At 36.3% G+C, this 20,567-nt stretch overlaps 1 protein-coding gene and 1 long non-coding RNA gene across 2 annotated transcripts; one reads left to right on the forward strand and one right to left on the reverse strand.

Annotated features, from left to right (window-relative positions):
• Window positions 1–398: 398 nt before the first annotated feature.
• On the forward strand, window positions 399–17,548 carry best4 (bestrophin 4). Its single transcript, XM_088014854.1, has 9 exons — window positions 399–875; window positions 960–1,060; window positions 1,675–1,908; window positions 3,629–3,783; window positions 4,067–4,144; window positions 5,015–5,167; window positions 5,991–6,071; window positions 6,146–6,300; window positions 16,330–17,548. The coding sequence occupies exons 1-9, from the start codon at window positions 724–726 to the stop codon at window positions 16,550–16,552; spliced, it is 1,332 nt and encodes a 443-aa protein (XP_087870980.1). The 5' UTR covers window positions 399–723; the 3' UTR covers window positions 16,553–17,548.
• LOC148154695 (uncharacterized) lies at window positions 11,008–11,974 on the reverse strand. The gene is made up of 3 exons (XR_015765776.1): window positions 11,851–11,974; window positions 11,208–11,432; window positions 11,008–11,094 (listed from the first exon to the last, which is right to left on the reverse strand). It is a non-coding gene; the product is annotated as an uncharacterized LOC148154695 (long non-coding RNA).
• Window positions 17,549–20,567: the final 3,019 nt, after the last annotated feature.

Raw genomic sequence — 20,567 nt, forward strand, 5'->3', positions numbered from 1 at the left:
GTACCCAGGTATTTAAAGTTGAACAAGATATTTACATACCGAATAAAAAAAACACAACACACATTTTTTTTAATCACAGGTAAATGAGACCAAACTTTTCTTGTTTTATCTAAGTTAAAATTACTTGAATTATTTCTATTTGTTAAATGCCAAAAACCTTGGCAAGAAAATTTTTTAGGTTTTTATTTTTAACTTTCCTCAACTTCAAAAGTTTACATTCATTTGGACAGTCTCAGGGTTAACCCAAACTGGATGACTTGGGTCTAAATATTTGGGGATTTTATTCAGAGCATGAATAAAATGGTGTAATCAAAAATAAATCTAATCTTAATCTGAATTATGCTTTTTAGACGTCTACCACCGCAGGAACTCCCACTGAATAATCAAAATGTCAAACAGACGATGAAAAGCTGTGACGTAATCAAATCATCTAAACAATGTGGTTTTCCTTTGATAAGAGAAATGCTTCAAATCTCAGCAGGTGTGATTGCCTCTGGCTGCAGGTTCTCAGGTAATAAAGCCGAGGCCGTAAATTATGACGACTCAGCAGAGCTTTAAATTCAGATTCGGAGGAAGAAAAGAGTCTTTCTTCAGGGCGGGGTGCAGATCCAACACCGTACCAACGCTCTCAGGTGAGACATATCTTCACTTTTTTCTTCTGAATGTCTTCTCTAATGTTCTGCACATTTTAAAAGTTGCTTTGTGTGTTTTTGCAGCCTGAATATGACTGTTTCGTACTCGCTAGAAGTAGCCAATGCCAGGTTTCATGGCTTCTCCAGGCTGCTGTTCAGGTGGAAGGGAAGCATCTACAAGCTGATGTATAAGGAGTTCCTGGTTTTCTGTGCTGTCTATCTGTTTTTCAGTGTGTTTTACAGGTAATTACCTTATTTAATGTTTTTATTATTATTATTTATGTGGGTCTTTGCTGCAGCATCACTGAATGTTGTTTCTGTATCCAGGTTCCTCCTCACGCCGAGGCAGCAGGATCTGTTTGAGCGCGTCGCCCTTTACTGCGATCAGTTCACCAACACCAGCTTCATCCCCGTCCTGTTTGTCCTGGGTAAAACATGACCACCGCACACAAGAGGATAAATTAACAAATTAAATGAATTTGGAATTTTTCTCTCTCATAATTCTGACTTTAATCTCAAAATTCAGATTTTTTTTCCTTCAGAATTCGGATTATAATCTCAGGATTATAATCTGAATTCTGATTCGGATTATAATTCGAATCAGAATTAAAATGTTTAAATATTCAATGAATATCTTCTCCAGGCAAATCTAGTCTTAAAAGTCAAAATCTACAAATAAATTTAGACAGGTTTTCAGTGTGGATAAAATGTAAATTTCTAAGTCCTACAACGAAACTGAACTAGTTATGTGATTATAGTTCATATACTATAGTGACAACATAGTTGACATACACCCAGGAATGCTTGGTTATTTATTTGGATAAAAAGTCAGAATTATTGATGAGATTAAAAAGTAAGAAAACTCAGATTAAAGTCATAATTTTGAGAAAAAGTCATAATTTTGAAATTAAAGTCAGAATTCTAAAAACAAAAGTCAGAATAATTTTTTTTTTCCTTTTCATTGTCCTCCATCCTCCTCCGTATATCAGCATCCCTGTTGATCTGAACATGAAGTGAATTTCTTTATTTTTGTTCTGTCCAGGCTTCTACGTGAACCAGGCCTTCACCCGTTGGTGGGGTCAGTACACCAGCTTCCCGCTGCCGGACAACCTGATGATGGTCGTGTCGGGAAACGTGCACGGCGTCGACGACCGCGGTCGCCTGCTGCGCCGGACCCTGATGAGGTACGCCAACCTGTCGTCGGTCCTGATCCTCCGCTCCATCAGCACCAGAGTCCGCAAACGCTTCCCAACGTTGGAGCACGTCGTGGAGGCAGGTAGGAACCAAACCGGAGGAAAACTGCCCCTTATTGGGGCAAATAAAGAGAATATTGGTGTTGACCATTTTAGATGGAATTTAGCTGCTATGTTTTTTCAGAAATTGTTTTTATGTCAATTTAATTACTTGTTAATTTTCTGTTTTATCTCTGCAGAAATGTTTCTGCTTTTAAACTGCAATGAAACTGAATAAGTAACTGCAAATCTACGATGGCGCATTAGGGCCTTTGTAGAGATGGGGAAAAGGAGACATTTTTGAGATTAATCCTGGAAATTTCTGAATTCCTTTAGTCAAAAATTTGCTAGAAAAAAACAGAAAATTTCAAATTAATCTCAGAAATTTCCTGAAAAAAACAAGGAAATTTCTGAGTTTGAAACTTTGAAAATATGTGAACAAATTCAGAAATTTCAAGCTTAATCTCAGAAATTTTGTAGAAAAGATAAAAAATTTCTGAGTTAGAAAAGTTGAAAATTTGCTTAAATCAATAAAACATTCAGAGATGAACATATTACAGAACATTTTTCACATTATTCTGAAAAGCTTTTTTGTTTTTGGTAAAAATTTGGTCCTTTTTATTTCTATCTAAAATAAGCCTAATACACCATTGCATATCATTTAGTGTCTGCACAAGTAAATTTTTTAATTTTCCCACAGATACTCATTTGGATTTATGTCTAAACTTTGACTGGACCTTTCAAACTCATAGATATTCTTTCATTTAAGCCATTATTTGTGGTTTTGTTTGTATGTTTAGGGTTGTTAATGTTCTGGATCAATATCAACACCCTGTGAAAATATTGTTCTTCAGGATTCTCCTGTATTTAACTTCATTTATAGACCAGTTTACCAGTCAGACCACTTTCTTCTCGTTTGCTCTGCTCATTGCTTGGTGTAAGCCTTCAGTGGGAAACAGACACTTTTTGACAGGTTTGATCTTACAGATGATGGATTGAACTGAGCTCCATGAAATGTTCCACTCTTGTTAAATTGTAATCAGACTCTCCTTAAATCATCTCCACAACTATAACTGAATAAGATACAATGTTATGTAACGCAGCAGAAACATGACATTGAAATACAGATATGCACTTACAGTTTGTATTCTAAGACAAGTTTCTCATAAATCACTGTTATAATAACCTGGCTGGTTTCCTGCACACATATTTTCAACATCCTCCACATGAGGGCAGTGTAATCTAAAACTATAAAGAACATATTATATGTAAGACATTTACATTCAGAGAAAAATTAAAGTGCATTAAATGTTTATGTCTAAGCACTTCTCATGAAAGATCCACACTGCAAAAATACAAAATCTTAGTTTCTAGTGAAAATATGTTGCATTTGAAATAAAAAAAAACATACTTTTTATTAACTTTGCACCAAGATAAAGGGGCTTATTTAATGTAAATTATTCCTTAATATTGATGAAAAAATACTAGTTCATCTGGCAGATTATTTCACTTATAGCAACATTTTCCCCTTTTTATAAGTGAAATAATCTGCCAGTGAAACTAGTACTTTTTCATCAATAATTAGGAATTATTGACTTAATAATTTATTGAGTTATATATGTTATATATTATGTTATATATTATATCTGGCTGAACAAACTTCCAGAAAACTGAAAACAGCTGAAACTGAGTTCCTTTAACTCAAAACTAAAAATTGATGCTAAAATATTTTCATGACTGACTTCCTGTTTAATGTTTGTGCAGGATTCATGACGACGCACGAGCTGAAGAATTTTGAGTCTCTTCACTCTGATTTCAACAAGTACTGGATGCCTCTGACCTGGTTCTCCAACCTGGCGGCCCAGGCCCGGCAGGAGGGCCGGGTCAGGGACGACATCGCGCTCAGGCTGCTGATGGACGTGAGCGGTTCTTCTCTACAAATAAAACACAAACTACTTTATGCACAACGTACTTCTGTTTCTATATGTGTATATTTGCTTTTTCTGGGTTTCTGAAGGTCATTAGTTTCTCTTTGCAGTTTTTTTTTTTTCCACACAAAAACCTTACAAGCAGGGGCGATCCTAGCCTGTTCGGGAAAAAACTATAAATTAAGATAAACTCAAAGGAAGTAAAGTGCTGTATAGATGAAATAAAACACCTGTATGTGTGATGTTTTAATTTTTTCTTGTACTGCGTCAATAGGAGCTGAATAATTACCGAGCCAAATGCAGTTTGCTGTTCCACTACGACTGGATCAGCCTCCCTCTGGTCTACACTCAGGTACAGTCTGGAAAATCACTTAAAATCTGCTGTTTTCAAACAGTAATTTATTTTTTATTTTAATCATTGAGAAGTTAGGTATTAATTAAAAATAATGATAAGGTGCAACGCAACAAGAAATACTTTTAATTTAAATTGGTTCTAAGCCTGAGTGGGAAACATCAGGCTTATTGTCAGAACAGTCAGACTAATAAACAGGACCAATAAGGTCTCAGCAGATATCGATAATACTGATACCATATTGGTATCAGTATTTGATTGATACTAGAGTGGTCAATAAATTAGCTCAGGTTTGTTTGCTTTTCTATTTTGCATCAATTTTGTCCCAATTTTATCCTTTTTAACAAAAATAATTAAACAAACACATGAATATGTTTGTTTACTTTTTATTATTATTTTTAAATAATAAAAAGTATCGTTATCAGTATTGGTATCAGTGATACTGGCCCTGTACTTACCTGGGATCGGATCAATAATAAAATACACACCTTTAACCAAAAATACTCACATGTTGGCATCATTTGGCATGTTTGGATTAAAATGTTGAACCAAGCAGGCAGTAGGGCCAGTATCTCATCTGATCTTCACCTCAAATTCAGAAATACTTAATTTATGCCAAAGGGAAATTAAAAGTTGTTGTAACTCATATTAATTCAACATTCATCAAAGAGTTATTAAATGTCCCTGTTTGTGACCTTAGCGACCTTATTAATGTGATTGTTTTGAACTTATACGCCTCAAACTTCCCATCCTTGTTCAGAACTAAAGACGCCTTTAAGTATAATTTGGGATTATTATGATGCCAGAGAATCAACACAAACGTTTTGCTTGTGTACTTATCCTGTAACTGTTTGTTTCATTCTCATACAGGTCGTAACCATTGCAGTTTACTCCTTCTTCGCCTTCTGCGTCATCGGCCGACAGTTTCTGAATCCTGAGAAGGGATACAGCGGTCACAGATTTGACATGTACGTCCCGGTTTTCACCCTGCTGCAGTTCTTCTTCTACACCGGCTGGCTAAAGGTGACCTGACACTCCTTTTCTGTATTTCAGGAAAGACATTCTGTATTATTATCTTTAATATATAGCTAAACTTCTCTTTTTTCTGGTGGAACTGCTGAGTCACAGGCTGCTATGGCAACCTCATAGCATTCCATGGTTGCTATGGAGCCACGGTATCCTAGCAACCTGATCTGAGCTCTGCGGAACAGGAAGCACAAAGCTGGACAGGGAACAAAGAAATAAAAAAAACAGTTAAAAAACTATGGAGAAGCAAATTTAGACTAAGAGTGGAAGCAGCTTCTCTTCACAGCTGTAAATGTTTATGAGTCTTCAGGGTTTTATGTTGAAAACATAACAGGGTAAAGGGAACGTTTGATTCCTGTTTTGAAAGGAAAACATCTGAGCGGAAATATAATGGTGGTGAATTACTTTGGCAGAAATACAAACTCTGTCATGAAAAGCCCATAACCTATTAAATGTTGAAAGGATTATTTATATGGTAAAATATGACTTGGTATGGTATTTTAAGTTATTTCTCACACATTTCAGCAGATTTTTTAGCAAATTTTATAAATTCAACACTATTACCAATCAGACCTTATATTACAATATAATGGGCTTTTTCCAACATGATGAGAAAATTATCAAACCAATTAGAAATAAGTGTGGTTTGATATTTCTGCATTGACAGTCTTGTAAGAGTGTCAGTACTATGCAGTAGCTGGTCTAATTCCATGGTTTTTTTGATTAATTTTAAGAGTAAATGCTATCAAGACTAGTCCTTCTAACTCAGTAAAATCATATTTAAGTAGTTAAAGTTGCTTTTTTTGCATCTGTTTTGTAGGTAGGAGAGCTCATCATCAACCCTTTTGGTGAAGACGACGATGACTTTGAAACCAACCAGCTGATCGACCGAAACATTCAGGTTTGTGTTTCAGCGGCTCTCTGACACAACCAGACCTAAAATATGGATTTTAACTTTACTCACATCTCCTGCAGGTTTCAATGCTGGCTGTGGACGACATGTACCAGAACCTGGCTCCGGTGGTGAAGGACAAGCACTGGAAGAACGGCCTCTTCTCCGTCCCTTACACCCAGTCGACGGCAGCGGAGACGTTGAGACCAGCGTTCAAAGGCTCCACTTTCGACATGAGGTGAGAAGAAACTACAATTTATCTTTTCAGTAAGTCAGTAAAAGAAGAAACGACATGAGTTTGAGCAAAGGAAACCCAGATTTATTTCAGAGGAACACACTTTAGTTTCATTTTACAGGTTTTCAGCATAAAACAATGAAAATAACTTTAATAAAAAAAATGTAATTAAATCAATCCAGTTTATTTGTATAGCAAATTTCAGCAACACGGCGATTCAAAGTTCTTTACATCATGAAAACATAAACACATCATATAGTCAATAGCTGTGAAAGCCAATAACAGACATTACATTTTGTCAAGAGACATTGTTAAAATTATCACTACACATCAAATATGTTAATGTTCCACTTATTACGGTTCAAAAGCAACAATATATGCAACAACTGGTTAAAATTCTGCATTTAAATGTAAAATAACATCATTGTTTCAGACTTATTTGCTCAAGTATAAGATATAAAACAAAATAAAATGAAATAAAAATAACCCATTTTCTTCACAATAAGTCATTTTACCCAAGACTAATTTACAGACCTGTTGGTTAGGCTTTTCAAAGTTAACATTTAAAATAATAAAACAAAAAAACCATGAGTTAAAACTAACAATAAAATAAAACTTTAATGCAGTCAAAAAGTACATATTATGTTAAATCATTTAGAAGTTCAATACATGGAAGTTAAAACAAAACATGACTAAACATATTAAAAATTAAATGCAAAGTTACAGTTTAGAAACAATCAAGCTAACATTCACTCATTCATTTAGTTGCTGAATTAATCATGTATATTTTTTTAACTACAATAGACTTTCCCATTATAGTAACATTCTTAAAACAAAACAGAAATAAACTCTGATCCACATTTGTGGTTTTCATGATTTTTATCTTCAACCTATGATCAGATTATGAACAGGGGCGCAACTACATATTATTCAGGTGGATGCAAAAACATAAATCGGCGCCCCCCCCCCCAAAAAAAAAAAAAAGGAAGGAAGGTACGTAAGGGTGAAGGAGCGTAGAAAACATACGGTCGCTCTATCTGTAAGAGCGATCGTATGTAACCCCCCCTCCCCCAAACGAAGATACGTGAAAGGTAAAATTCGCTACATTTACATTTACATGTGTGTGAGGTGAAAGAACGTAAGGGCGCGGTGAAGTGTATGCGAAGGCATCATCGGGGCGCTGCCCCCTCCAGACGGGATTTTGACACCCACTCTGGTGCAGCGCGTTGCATGCGCTGCATACCCACTTTTTGCGCCACTGATTATGAACACACGTACCTTAGTATTTGTGTTTCACAGAAAAATAAGTGTCAACAAAGAAAATAACACCTAGAGTCCCCACTTAGGATTTCTCAAGCCTCGGCAACGACAAGAACATGTGGAAGTCAGATAGGACAAAATTAAAGACTTGGCGTCCTCTTCAGATTCAGAAAGCTTGAGTGTTTGTTCACTGCATTCCAGAATCTGCATTTTATTCCAGGTTCTGGGTCCAAAGTAACTAAATCTGGTTTTTCCAACTTCAGTAGAGGCCTTTGGCTCCTGCAACAAAATGCAATCACCTGATCTGGCTTCATCTTTGACAAGCATTGATTTAATGTAAGGGGGTGAAAAACCTTTCAGAGCTTTGTAAATAAATAGTAACAAGTGGCTCTCACGCATCAGAGAGGGACAAAGCAATCCCTTTTCACAATACAGCGTATGATGATCAGCATCTCCATGCCTTTGGATAAATTTTAAAGTAGGATGATAAACATTATCCAGCTGTGTGAGAGCTTCAGGTGAGGCATGCATGTACAAAATGTCACCATAATTCAAATGTGGCTGAAACTCATTTCTTTGAAAATAATGAATTTTTTCTGTCAGATCACTGGCCAAAGTTGTCACATGATCAGCGAAGCTCAGATCCTTGTCAATCCACAGGCCCAGATATTTGTACTTTTTGACTCTTTCGATATTTGTGCCATCCAAACTGGAGAGGACAAGTCCATCGTCAACATCACTGTCTGATGGAAACATCATGTACTTTGTTTTCTTTGCATTGAGAACTAGTTTGTGTTTCCTGAATTCGTTTTGTAAATCATCAAAGCATTGCTGAAGGGTTGTGATGGCAGATTCAGCATCACCAGCACTGCAGTACAGAACGGTGTCATCAGCAAACATGTGAACATTACAGTCTTTTACAGATTTAGCGATGTCTGCCATGTAGATGTTGAACAAAACAGGACTTAAAACGGAGCCTTGAGCAATACCATTCTTAATATGTAGAAAATCTGATGCAACATTTCCATTGGTAACGCTCTGGTGTCTGTCTTGGAAATAATTTTCAAACCATTTAAAGGCCTTTCCATCAAATCCAATCCTCTCGAGTTTTTTGAGAAGCACAGCGTGATCCACCGTATCAAACGCTTTGGAGAGGTCAGTAAAAAGCACTGCACAGTGTTGGTCATCGTCCAGATCAGTTATGATGTCATTTAAAACAGCAGTAGCAGCCGTCACATGGCTGTGGTTTTCCCGATACGCAGACTGGCGTTCATGTAAATGATTATTTTCTGTTAGAAACGATGTTAGCTGTTTGCTAACCAGTCTTTCAAGAATCTTCGCCAAACATGAAAATTTAGAGATCGGCCTGTAATTATTAAGGTCGGATGTTTCACCACCTTTATGTTCGGGCTTTACATAAGATTTCTTCCAGACTTCAGGGATGGTTCCAGTTGAAACTGAGAGGTTAAAAATGTGTGTTATGTAGATCGCTGCTAGGCGAGCCACACATTGTAAAACCTCAGGTTCAAGACCGTCTGCACCAATGGCACTTTTCGGATCCATACCTCGCATAGCTTCATAAACTTCGTTACAAGTAAATTCTTTTAACTTGAAACTATAGTGTGGTGATGTCGTGGCATTGATGACATTATCGTTGATGCCACGTTCTAGATTCGAAGTCCTTCCAAGGTTATCTGTTCTTTCAAACAGATGACCTGCTGTATCTGTAAAATACTTATTGAAAGCTTCACAGATCTGTTTAGGATCTGATATTTGGTCTTCATCTGTATTGACCTCCTGAGGAAAGGATCGATCCCCAGATCTATCCTGATGTTCAGAACTTCCAATAGGTGCATGCTTATCAAGCACTGCATTGAAAGAGTTCCTGAAATGATCTAGAGCTTCTTCAACATCTAAAATGTTTAAAGTTTTATAGGTATCACCATATAAAAGATCAAGTGTAAAGTCATTGTGTTTTAAATCATTTAACTTGTGTCTAGGTGTCAAACTTGACTTGCATTGTCTTGCCATTATGCTGCTGACAAAAACGATACAACAGAACAGAGTAAAGCAAAAATATTCTCCCTGCAGCAAGAAAATAGTAGAAAATAAACTTCAAGAAAATCTACTTTGTGCTTACTTTTGCTGCCCAGAAAAAGAAAACTTGTGAGTTTGCCAAATGTTGGTTAGATTTGTTTTTTTTTAACACTTCAAATCAAGATGTTTGACACAGAAAAGCGGAAAGCCAAAGTAATCTGTGACTCTGTGTCCAACTGAAAATTTTCCAATTTCTCTAATTTCCTGGGTCCTGCAAGACACAATGTTTGGAAGTTGAGTTAAAATTTATTTTCATAGCATATTTAACACAGAAACAATAAAACAAAGTCCTGAATAGAGTATAAAATTAATTGTAACTAAATTAAGAAATAAACTACATGTATATCAGGTATATTGGATCAACACAGTCCTTAGCTGTTACACTGAACAGTGTAACCAACAGAGGTGGTTAGAGTAGTAAAAAAGAGTACTGAAGTATGCTTTTACTTAAGTAAAAGTAAAAAGTATCATTTATTCTCCTAGTGACATTTTTCTTTTGTATTTGGGAGAATGGTAGTAATCCTGACTATGCAGAAATAAGATATTTGGAGTATTGATAGCAAAGAGGCATTGCTCCACCAGAACCATGTAAGTGTAGTTCTGAAACCTAAAAATCGCAGCGTTTTACATTAGTTAGCATCTCTCTGATATTGTTGAGCAGTCTGATGTGCAACAATATTCAACAATATCAAGAAACCAAGCAAATATGTCACATCAATGTTACTGAGCTTTAGAAAGATTTCCCTAAAGTTCTGTAATAATATGCAGATTTTTTGTTAGAATTTCCCATTTCTTTTAGAAATAATATTGACACCAGGTGTAAAACTGGTGCCAGTGAGTTGTTGATCTTGTTTTTAAGAACAAATTTCCTCTTTTTTTCATTTCAATAGATGGATACAGAGTACGCTATTGTACTGCCAAAGATTTGAATTTACAATGAATGAATTTGAATGTGGATCCTACACAACCATCAGGAACATTCGCATGTCAAGATAAATTAGTTTGTTTAATTTGGTTGTTTCCATGGCATCCTCACCCAGTCTACTGGGTCACTTCCTTTGCAAAGAACTGGCTCTTGTGTGGAATAGGTTTAAACACAAAAACTACACAGAAAACAAGAGAAATTCAATGCTTACTTATTGAGTAATACTTTACTCAAAGGTAAAACAAAAATATGATAATTTATTTGTTTGCAATATATTTTCTTAATATATGGTAGTAATTTTGACTATGAGGAAATAAGATATTTGGAGTAATGATACCAAAGAGGCATTGCTCCACCAGAACCACCTAAGTAGTTAGTAATAATGTCACATAATAACATTATTAAATCAAATGTACTCACTTGTAATCTGTCTGGTAGATGTTTCCTAATATATTTCATATCACGTCACAGGAAATCGTCTCCTGACTCGAACCTGTGACACACCTTTGAGCAAACTGCAACGTATGTTAGAGAACCAGACACAGAACAGTGGTTTTACAATAAAAATAACAATAAGAAAAAGATAATTTTATGAATTTATTTTTAAACATTTTTCCTGCAAACTTACATTTGCATTCAAGATGCAACCTGGTCCTACCAGATGTGTTTCTCAATGTTTGATGATTCTGTTCAAAATACATAACCAGTTAACGGCTTTTCTTGTTACAATTTTATCACCTGAAGTATTCATCATTATAGCACCATCCTCATTTTTAGAACATTTCTTTGAAATCACTTTTTTAAATAGTAGAACAGATGCATACAGGAAGCACTAGTTTTTTTTAAAGAAAACCTTTTGTCATGATCCGTGGTTTTCTGTGTTTATTTTGAGTTTTTCTATGTTTTCCTGTTTCCCTGTGAGTCTCTGTCCTGTCCTCCCCGTTGATTGATCCCCAGGTGTGTCTCGTTTCCTTAATTACCCCGTGTGTATTTAAACCCACCTGTTGTCTGTGTTCCTGGTCGGGCCCTTGTCATTGTCAATGTCTAAGTTTGTTGTCCGTACTCACCAGTTGAACTGTTAAGTCCTGGTCGTGTCAGCGCTCGTGTCTAGTCCTGTGAATCAGTTGCTATCGGTACTTAGCTGTGAGCTAGTCTCTGCCGTGCTGCCTGTATGGACTGTTGAGCTTTATTTTCACCATTAAATTCATCATCTTCACCATACCTGGGTTCTCGCGTTTCTCCTCACCTCATCCAAACCGCCCCCTTGACACCTTTATGAGTCAAAATTTCAGCCAGAATTGTCTCAACACTTAGCCCTGGATACAGTAATGGATCATAAGGCGTATAGTTCTGAAACCTAAAAATTGCAACGTTTTACATTAGTATCTCTCTGATATTGTTCCGCATAGTCTAATGTACATTATTCAAAATATCAAGAAACCAAGCAAATATGTCACATCAATGTTACTGAGCTTTAGAAAGTTTTTCTTAAAGCTCTGTAATAATATGCAGATTTTTTGTTAGAATCTTTTAGAAATAAATATTGACACGTATATAAGAAGAAATTTCCTCATTTTTTCATTTGAATAGATGGATACAGAGTACGCTATTGTTCTGCCAAAGATTTGAATTTACGATGAATGAATTTGCATCTGGATCTTAAACAACCATAAGGAACATTTGCATGTCAAGATAAATGTAGTTTGTTTAATTTGGTTGTTTCCATGGCATCCTCACCCAGTCTACAAGATTTGCTAACTTCCTTTGCAAAGAACTGACTCTTGTGTGGAATAAGTTTAAACACAAAAACTACACAGAAAACAAGAGAAATTAAACGTTTTCTTATTGAGTAAGTGAATTTTATCTAAAATGTTGTATTTTAAGCAGAGTATATGCAGTGTTGTAGTACTCGGTCTTGGTCTCGATACCGGTCTTAAGATCATTTTTTGATGGTCTCGGTCTCATCTCGGACTCGACCGCATTTGGTATCGGTCTTGTCTCGATCTCTGAGGACTTGGCATTTTATTTCAAGACCAGTTGAGACCGCAACTGTGAAAATATCACTAAACGTACAGCACACTATCTAGTTTATTTGTTAACATCTTTGTTTTCAGTGGATGCAAAACGCACCGATTAAAATCCAACCAATAACGTGTTTCTGTTACTCCTCTCAACTCCCCACCTTTCACTCGCACACGGCGCTCTGAGACATGCGCAGTGGTTTTCTCTCAGCGGCAGAAAATGTTTGTCTAATTGTCAGTAATATAATAGCGCTGCATAAATAGTAAGAAATCCGATGACCACAGCTAACTCGGCAACGCTTCGCTTTCACAGACGGTGGAGACGTCTAACTTTTTTCGTCACTTAGAAAAGTAGCTCAAAGAAAGGTAAGCGCCGATGACGTGATGTTAGCAAAGCTAGCTGTACAGAGATATGTTATTTGTGATGAAAAAAAGTTGTCACTCACTGCGCTGAATTATTGTGCGGAGGTGTTGACTGACTTGTCGCATATATGGGACAACGCTGTGTCCAAAAGTCTGCAATATAGTGATGTGACATTCAGGAACAGTACGATTAATCTGCTCGTCTCTACTTATTAGATAGGACTGGAGTGTCGCTGAGAGCCGTTGTTCTATCAGATAGCCATACGCTGTCAGGATAGCATACATGCAGTGAGTAGCATGCCCGCGCATGCGCATTAAGAAGTCAGACCGTCAGTGGAGTTGTCAGTTCAGCAGAGGCAACAAGTTATGACGAAAATAAGTCATTAAATTGTTTATAATATAACTATATAGATATACAAGCATTGTCGTGGTTTCAAAGTGTATTTAAAGCAGAGTCTAGCTGCAGCTGCTGTCAACTACAACACACACCCATGTAAAACTCGTTAACCTACTTACTTAAGTTAGGATGCCATACAGCTGTTAATAACAGTGTATGATGATCTACGTCATGATTCTATGTTGCTGATTAAATAAAATCATATGGTAATGACGTGTCTGACAGATATAGCCGTGAGTTCGTTTTAAGCATATGACAATCTGACGGCGTATGCTGACCTGACAGAACACTCTTCTTTGTTCTTGTAATGCTCTGCATACACTGCAGTACCTATCATTATTTTTATTTAATTATGTACATTGATATTTTTTAAATTAAATAAAACACAAGAATGAAAGAGCACGCAGAGCATGCACATTGCTCTTGATTGTTTTCGTTCAAAGTGGCAGCTGTAATGTGCACCATGGTGTCAGACTACCTGGCTTCATGTTGTGGGAGAGAGGGTGAGAACAGTCACGATGAGCGCCTTGTGCATGGTTACTTCTTGCTTGTTGCTCCTTGGTCAGTGTTCATAGTTGAGCGTTATTTGCCATCTGGGCAATATAAGCAAATGCCCAGGGTGTTATCTTTTTAGGGATGGCACCAGACCACCACGGATTTTAGCACAGAGATGGAAGCAAAGCAGAACAAAAAGTTTATTCTGCTTTTAATATTGGTCAAATTTATCAAGTATTTAATATCTAGGTCTTTTTATGGGAGTATGGATTTTTCAGATCAGTTTGAGAAGCAATTTTGATATTTCACATTTTATTGTGTCATGTAGCACGGGGCGCTGGTCTTGGTCTTGACTTGTTCTCGGACCCTAAAAGTCTTGGTCTTGTCTCGGTCTCGATACACTCTGGTCTTGGTCTTGTCTCGGTCTCGGGTTAGGTGGTCTTGACCACAACACTGAGTATATGTTTCAAATACAAAATGTAAACATCTTTGTAAATCACAATTATTTACTTGACCAATATTTTTAAAATTAGAATACAGTTTCCTTGACTCAAAAAACATATCTTAACATTAAAATGAAAATTTTTCACAATAAATTATGTTCTAAAATGAGAACCTAAAATTGCAGAATATTACCTTTACTGATACATAAGAAATGTATTAATTTTCATAAAGACATTAAGCTTCATTTTAACACATTTAAGTATGAGATGGCAAAAAGCAACTTAAAAATACTTTTATGCACCAATTTTATTTTTATTTTGTAATCTGTCTTCACATTTACACCAATAGTTATAAAAATGAAAGTTACAGTACCTTTTCAGCTGAAGGCCTAATGGCAATAGGAAATAAAGTACTTCCTCGTTTGCTTAAATATCCAGATGATATGTGACATCCGTGTTCAGGTGAGTCTCATGTCCACCCAGCATCACTTTCGTCTGCATGCGTATTGGCTGAGTTGGACCTCAGTCGTCATTATAGTGCTTTGCAAATATTCTGTATGTTTCTAAGGAGTGTCTGGGATTGCACACTCTTGTTTTGCTGGTAGAGAGGCAGGTGACGCAACATAAGTAAATTTAGATAATTATTTTGTAGTTTTATTTTAAAGCTGGTACTCTAAAGTGTCTAAATTATATAAATCCATTGCAAATTGATAAAAAAATAGGATTAAGCAATGAGTTCATGAACAGGATCAACAACACATTGTAACGAGGGAGCGATAAACTATTTGGCAATATTTATTTTCACATGTACTAGTCTGTAGTAATGCATCATTACTACAGACTAGTAGTAATGATGTTTCTGGGCTTTTGTCTAAGTAATTCAACATTTCTGCTTATTTTCACTTAAAAATATGAGTTAAAGTTTTATGTAAATGAGATGAATTGGCCATACAGTAAAACCAGGTGTAAAACTGGTGGCAATGAGTTGGAGTTGAATAACATATGAAACTCAGAACTGGGAAATAATTTCATGCTTAACAACTAAGGTGTTGTGATCTGTTTTTCTGTGTAGTTATTTTGAGTCTCTGTCTCTGCGTCTTCCCCGTTGATTGTCTCCCAGGTGTGTCTCGTCCCCTTGATTACTCCCATGTGTATTTAAGTCCACCTGTTGTCTCTGTATCTTGTCAGATCCTCGTAGTTGGCGTCATTCGTCGCACGTCTATAGTTGCGTTTCCTTAGTAGAACTGTGAAGTCCTGAGGTTACTTGTTTTCAGTCTACAGTCTTTATATCAGTTGCTACCGGTGTTAGCTATGTGCTAATTTGCTGCCTGTTCTGGACTGTCATCTATCTTCATTAAACTCATCATCTTCACTATAACCTGGGTTCTCTGCGCCTCTCCTCACCACCACCAACCACATCTCATGACATAAGGGAGAAGTGAATTTAAAATAGAAGAACTACTATAAAATACAGTGAACTGAAAAGAGAGTTCCTATTTTATTAAATAGTTGACTTTTTTTGGATACTTGTCTGCAACATTTTTATGTATCGCATCCTTTTGTTTAAACATCTCTCGGTTGTAGTTTTATGGATTATTTTAACCTGTCATTCACAGGTTGTCATTCACAATTTGGGTCCTCTCGTGAATGACAGGTTAAACTTCAAATTGGAAAATTGGTAAATACTATGGAGTTTAGGTAAATACTATGGAGTTTAGGCACATACTTAAACCAGTATCGGTATAATTGATTGGGAAATTGTCTCTGACAGACCAACACAAAGTGCTGCATAAGTGTAAAGTGGAAGGAAAAGAGTAAATTAGTTCCAAATAAAATAATATTAATAATGAAATCTGAAAATGTGGTTTTGTTTTATTTGCCGTTTCAAGCAGCTTTGAGAGATTAAAACAATATTTTGTTCTTTAAATCTAAACACATAATGTATTCAAATCAGACACAAGGTAGGAATTCATGAAAAAAGCTGCAATTGTGTGTCTAATAGAATAAATAAAATATCCTCCACTTTTCCAGGATGAGCGCTGAAGATCTTGAGATCCATCAGCCGACCGATGTGCCGGTGAACAAGCAGTATTTACTTCCACGCAGCTCTCTGGGGGATGGACTGGACGGTCTCCAGCAGAAAACCAAAGGCATCCTGCGCAGCGGCAGCCTCCCGTACCTGATGGACGTTCTGACTCATCACAATGAGGAAGACGAGGCTGTGGAAACCAAAACGGAGAAGGCAGTGGTTTAATCTGTGATGAAAATTAATGAAGTCTTTACATGTAAGACTAAAGAAATCTGTCAAATAAAGCTTAAAGCACACAAAACATGAATGATAAGAAATAGAAATGAGAGGTTTGATAAGGTATTGTGTTGATTTGTGAGGTCTTTATATGATCTGTTTTATGTTAAGTACATAAACGCCCAGTCAGCTGTCAGCTTAGTTTATTACTTTATTACACTGGAACATCAGACATTGACAGGTTTATTATGTGTAAATAAATGCCTTGTTCTAGCTTGCTCATATTTACACACCATCCTAGAGTAGAGCCTGTTCAGTGTACACGTGTATTATGCATTATTATATTACGTAAGTAAACAATTCACCGAGTCATTCATGGTGTGAGTGGATGCATGTGTTTGGGCATAAAATGTCAATATATCAGTAACATCCTGGTGCTTATCACGCCACCATTTAAGAAAAAGCTGAAAATTTTATATGTCTCAGATATTTTTAAGGAGGTTTTATCTAGTGTTTTGCATTTATTAAAATAAATATTGGTAAGTAAGGCTGCCTTTCAGCACTTTAATCAGTTTGATGTAATCAGATGAGTTTTCTTAGATGGAAAAATTTAAACTAATTTGAATAATGAAACGAATTTAATGCATTGTTTGATAATTAGCATCAATAGGGATTGAACTGAAATGTTTGTAAAAACATTTGCTTTGAATAGTTGCTGAATAAACTGAAATGAATTAAATTGAAATTTTGTTGAAAGAAAACAGGAAGTACAGAGAAATATATGCAATCATGCCATAAACGTAAAAGTAGGAGCAGATTATGAATTTCTGTATTCCAAATGGTTTGGGTCACGTGATTTGTCAGCTGTCTGTTTAGGTAGCATCTGGTGTTGATGATGACAGGTGTGTTTCACCCAAAAGGGGGAAACAGTTTTTGACCACAACGCAATACTAACGTGACGCAATGCTACCGCTATTGAATTAAATGCTGTGTGGATCGCTGAAACTATGTATGCGGTGTTAGACAACATGTTAGAGGAATGACTTGTTGTACAAAGGAAATAAGATGATGATTGCCGAGTCATGGAAATAAATGGATTACCTGCACTAACATCAAGGACGGCTCTCATTTCAATTAAGCGGATAAGTGATCAGCGTGTCAACTTTACCCCGGTGTACCACCTCAGGGGCTTAAAGCTTTGGCTTAGCCTCTACAGTACAAGTTGACTGTATAACAAACTAGAAGCACAGTGAAGTGGGCGGAGCTTCGCTTGGGTAGCTAGGTGACAGGGGAGCGCCACAGGGGTTGCTAGGTGACGGGGTGGGGGAGGAAGCGCCACTCAGGTTGCTAGGTGACGGGCAGTGCTAGCAGATTACTGTCACTTCCCCACTGTGACTGTCACGTCACAGTGGGGAAGTGACAGTCACAAAGGCAAGTAGTTTTTAACTACTTGCCTTTGTTTTACTGTTAAATTGTTTTGTTTGACTGAGTTGTAAATCAGAATATAAATAAATTTACTTTGACATAGTTTGAGCTTGACTTGATTGTCTGAGTTAAATTATATAGTGAATAAAAGATGTCAGTCGTTACTAGTATTTATGAGCATCACATTAACTTATTCAAAATTTTTGGCCAAATTTCACTTTATTAAAATAAAGTTGCAGAGAACACGTTACATTTAGCTATTTTTATGAATATGAGATAAGGAAGAGTGTTTGGACCTTGAGATCCCTTTTCTATCTTGAATCTCAAGACTGTTAAGTTACTTTCACTTGAGTAACGTTTTGGGAAAATGTGCTTTTAAATGTAGTTTTATTAAACATTTTAACTTATTTTTGAGTAAAATTTCCATATAATCTACCCACTGCGAGTAATTTCACTGAATGGACAACAAACCAAAAGTGTCTGACATAAAAAAAAATCAATTTTGAAAACTATTTTTTCCTCCTGCATTTTTTATTTTGTAACTATGCTATTTATTTGTTGTTGCTTTTCTTTATTTTAGTCTTTAAATCCCAGAAACTCTATGTCAGCTCTACCCAACTCTATGTCAGATAAAATCTCTGTGAAACAATCAAATAAAATTAAACGGTTTCGAGCTTTTATTTTGAAAGGGACCCCGAACGGATGTTTTTGCGCTTCCGCGTTGTTAGAAAGCAATTGCAGCCCGCAGGACGATGTCCCGTGGCCCCCACCGTGATATGAAAGTATAATATTAGTGCGGCCCACAGGGTGAGCGCCGTCCAGCTTCACCCAGACTCTGCCTCCAGCGGCCCCTGGGTAAATTGAGTTTAAGACGCCGGAATAGAAACATCCACACTTTTTTCGTTTCCAATGCAGATATCAGAGGTTTAGTGTCGATACCAATCTGATACAGAAAACAGCGCTGAATTGGCATAAAATGTTTCTCTTATCAAAGAAAACTGAACAGACTTTTCTTTGTTTTAAAGACAGACATAAATTATATAAATTACAAATTTATTTGATAACTCTGCACCAGTACAGCACACTTGAATACACCAGTAGCTTCACAAGTTTGGTCCAACATGTAAAAACAACAAAACTTTGATTTGGTCCAGATTAAGGTCCAAAACCTTCGCTTTACAGCTGATCCACATAAAAAACCCACAGAACAAATGGTACAAATCACGCATTTCCCGAATCCCAAAAATATGACATCTACCTTTGCTGTTTCATAATTATGATCCACGTAAATTTTTCCAGTACTTGGCTGTTATAATCTGTTGTTGCTTTACACAACATGTTGTTTCCAATATTCTGCTTAGAAAATGAGGTTATGAAGTTACATTCTCCTGCTGCTTTTTGTTTTTAAAATAGTAAATTTAGGTTTGCCTCGACTTATAAACTAATGCCTCTATGCATCATTTTTTGTATTACTGTTGGTACAGATATTAGGCAGACAATGTGCTTTGCCTGCTAGTAGCTTAAATTAATTTCAGCTGCACTTTCAAGAGTATTTAGATTTTAACATGCATTTTCTAAGTAGTAAATATTTCAGTTCACTCTTAGTAACTTCAGTGTTGTTGCACCTCTGAAACATTTTTTGCAGTTTGTGATACCAGAACTATTTCTCTTAAACATTTAATTTCCTGAGATATTGCAAATTTATTTTCAAGCAAAACTCTCAACAATGCATCACAACACCTTGTGATGCGTTTCTAAACCATGATTGGGCCGCTGTGCCGATTACCTTTCCATTGGATCCAAGCACCTGGACCTGCTGACGGCGTCCTTTAGTCCACGGTCTGCCGGACCATCACAACGTGGACTCACTTTTTATTTACAGTACTTGGTTAAATTAGGACCAGATACGCAAAAATCTACCTGCAGACTTTGTTGGGGCTGAGCCGGTCTTCCTCTCCTCCAGAGTTTTCATCACCAGTAAAGACAAAAAATTATGCCTGATTAGCTGCTAGGAAGTACATTATATATTCACTGTTCATTTTGCTATCCTGTTTGTTCCTACAATAAAATTGTATCTCATTTGTAATATTCTACATTTCAAACCTTTTTCCCCATTCTCTCTGTGTTTATATCAAATATTTGCATGTAGATCAGGAATTCAAGTGAGATATTAAAATGCAACACTTTTAGGTAATACCAGCAAAGAAATGTGAATATTAATATGTAGTCATAATTTAATATACTGAATAAGGCTGGATGATAAGATTTACAAGATTTTTTTTCTTACCAGATTTGATTTTAATCGATTCCTCCCGTCCTCAATTTCTATAATAAAGTCACAGAAAATACTTTCAAAAAGTTCCTTAATTTCAATCATCTGTTCTGTGAGTTGTATAAGAGCCCTAAGGTCAGGCTACGAGAATCTTTAATTGCAAGAATGCAGTCATCGTTACAGCAGAATAAAGATGCAAGTTTATAACAATGACTGTCATGATGGGCTTTACCGATTTCGCCCACATGCAAGAACACCACTGGAGACAAATGAACAATAATGCAAAGTTTATTTACAAAGAATAATCAGATGTGGGTCGGGCCCTGG

This window comes from Poecilia mexicana, unplaced genomic scaffold (assembly GCF_051168715.1).
Source record: "Poecilia mexicana isolate PSO_F unplaced genomic scaffold, ASM5116871v1 scaffold_17, whole genome shotgun sequence".
Lineage (NCBI taxonomy): Eukaryota > Metazoa > Chordata > Actinopteri > Cyprinodontiformes > Poeciliidae > Poecilia > Poecilia mexicana.

What these genes read in the sequence shown, in the direction of transcription:
- best4 (XM_088014854.1), top strand. Translation starts at nt 724, where the DNA reads ATGACTGTTTCGTACTCGCTAGAAGTAGCCAATGCCAGGTTTCATGGC. An exon ending in CGCTCAGGCTGCTGATGGAC is followed by an intron (nt 3,784 to 4,066) that starts GTGAGCGGTTCT and finishes CTGCGTCAATAG; the next exon opens with GAGCTGAATAATTACCGAGC. An exon ending in TCCCTCTGGTCTACACTCAG is followed by an intron (nt 4,145 to 5,014) that starts GTACAGTCTGGA and finishes ATTCTCATACAG; the next exon opens with GTCGTAACCATTGCAGTTTA.